Source organism: Diutina rugosa, assembly GCF_008704595.1.
Source record: "Diutina rugosa strain CBS 613 chromosome Unknown scaffold11_size279379, whole genome shotgun sequence".
In the NCBI taxonomy this organism is placed as follows: Eukaryota; Fungi; Ascomycota; class Pichiomycetes; order Serinales; family Debaryomycetaceae; genus Diutina; species Diutina rugosa.
This window is the reverse complement of record NW_022995208.1, coordinates 1198-3545: the sequence shown is the minus strand read 5'-3', so window position 1 is coordinate 3545 and position 2348 is coordinate 1198. Positions and strand designations below refer to the sequence as shown.

General features: G+C 55.2%; 1 protein-coding gene across 1 annotated transcript; it reads left to right on the top strand. All coding sequences in view use genetic code 12, as the record gives it.

The window, feature by feature from the left end:
• Window positions 1–358: 358 nt before the first annotated feature.
• On the top strand, window positions 359–1510 carry DIURU_005231 (uncharacterized protein; the record flags this gene model as incomplete). Its single annotated transcript, XM_034158191.1, has 1 exon — window positions 359–1510. One exon carries the CDS (start codon window positions 359–361, stop codon window positions 1508–1510), a length of 1152 nt encoding a protein of 383 aa, XP_034009855.1.
• Between the last annotated feature and the right edge of the window lie 838 nt (window positions 1511–2348).

Below are 2348 nucleotides of genomic sequence, written 5' to 3'. Positions count from 1 at the left end.
GGGGGGGGGGGGGGGGGGGGCGGCCCTCACCGTAGGGAAGGATTAAGGCGATAACCACGCCATAATAACCACCTGATAATGGTGTAAATTGTAAAGATAGCTGTATGTAGATGATGGTATATTGTGTGGTTCCCCAAGTTCTCTGCTCGTTGTTCCCCATCGCCTTGCCATACTTTTAGTGTGGCTGAGGGGTAGTATTGAGAAGCGAAACTATGGACAAAATAATTAGTTCCGTTTTCATGATAGAAGCTGTTTCATCGTGTAACACTAGATCACCTGATGCCGGTGTTGTTATGTTTCAACTTGGTTCCTAAAGGTCGAGGTTTTCGCACCCATACCATCAACCATCGCTGCCTTAATGCGTCCAACGCCAGTCCGTCTACGACTACCGTTGGTGGCTAGCGCTCCATACAGGGCGAGAATACCGCCTCCGCCGCAAGCGAAACTCCCCCGACTAACAGAGGGAGCGCCCCAGCTCGCCAATACCCGGGTGGTCGACCTCATCAACCAGCACGCTCCCGAGGACTCTAGTCAGCCGATGAGGGAGATTGCGGTGCCCCAGCTCGTGGAAGTGGGGCTACAGTGGCCTAGTCTACTCCAGTTTATCCAGGGAGTCGAGGTCCAGCTCCCACCGGAGCGCCGGCTCGAGGTGGAGTCTCAGATGATGCAAACGGTAGCGATGGACTCACCCGAGGACTACGTGCGGGTATTTGACGTGATGTGTGCTGGCATCGACCGGGTGGCGATGGTGAAACCGTTTCTACAACGAGTGGCGGCAGCGGTGGCCCCTCACGATTCTCTAGCAGTGGTGGTGGAGCTGCTGGCGATTACTCAGGTCAACGTGTGGCTTGAGGTGATAAGCGCCACCCACTGGCATTCTCAGCTTACCCCGAAGCTTGTGCGAAGGATATTGGCTGAGTGTCAGGCCATAGGCGTCGTCGGGGAGATGAGACGATATCAGGCGATGTGGCAAATTGCTGGCACGTTTGTCGAGCAGCACGCGTGGCCAGTGGTCGAGCTCCTCGATGACGACGTCCGGATCCCGATGACATCGATGATGTGTGAGTATATCGAGGCCACCAATGGCGAGTTACGACCATTTGTCAAAGCAGTTGCCAACCCTCAAATCAAAGACGTTGTCCGCAGCTGGCAGATGCGAGCCTCCGTCAGAGCCAATGTCGACGCTCTCGGACCGCTTATCCACTATCATCGGCGCCACCGGCGGCGGTTCAGCGCCATCATACCCACGATTATCGGCGGGCTCATCGATCAGCGGCAGGTAAGCGTCGCCGAAAAGCTTCTGCGGGTGCGCAGGGCATTGTCGATGCTCGACAAGCACGGGTACGCCGTCGATTGGCCCGACCACAGCAAATCGCAACTCCTTCTTCACCTTAGTCAGGCATCGCGGGAGTGGTGCCACTCGCCAGAAGTGCGGCGTCACCTCGAGTATGTGAGTGAGGTAATGCTGCTTCGCGGCCACCCCGTTGTCGAGCTGGCGTTGCGAGGATGACCTTTCGCATTGACGACAAAACACCAAATATTGACGGTTTACGAACGGGTGCGTGGCACCGCCTAAACACCTGAGCTACCCCGCGTATCCGGCGTTGCTTTTTTGCTCAGGAAGTCTGGTGGTGCTCCCGTTACTTTTGTGGCATTTTCGTCCCCAGGGGGCGATAACTGCGAAATCCGGGGTGACATCATTCTTTCCCTTACCCCACAACGGTCCTACAGATATGCATATGTCGGCGTCGGAGGTTGCGTGCCCGTGTTTGTGCGCACTGCCTTTACAGCCTTTGACTAATTAGGCTGCATATACCCCATTAGGAAAGCGGGGACCTGTAACAACAGGCGCCGTACAGATTTCCGCCTAAACGACTAAAGGCTATAGGAAACAAATAGCGATGCTCGCCATAGTTGTCACCGTGCTCTCTCTTATGCCATTGATTCTCTGTTACTAATGACCCCTCCTCATAATAACGTCGGAAATGGTCCTTAATAATTCCGTGTTGGGAGCCCTGCGAGTTACCCTATTTTTTTACCCCAGATAAACCATTGTGCCGAGGTCCGTGACCTCGAGGTGGAGAAAGGGAGGGGGAGGGTGTTCACGCCCTTTAGCTCCCATTGGGAGTTCCACAGGGCTCAAGCGGTGGAGCCGAACCACGGAGCTGTTTAGGGGATATTTCCGAATGTCAACAAAACGCCGTGTTCGAGTGGCGGCCGTCACTACCGTCACCGCGATAGTGAGACCGCTTCTGGTGTGAGTTGCGAGTTTAATGAAATGCGCCGATAAGATATGTGGGGTGTGCTGGGGTAATTTGTGGGGGGCTGCTGCTGCTGCTGCTCGAGGG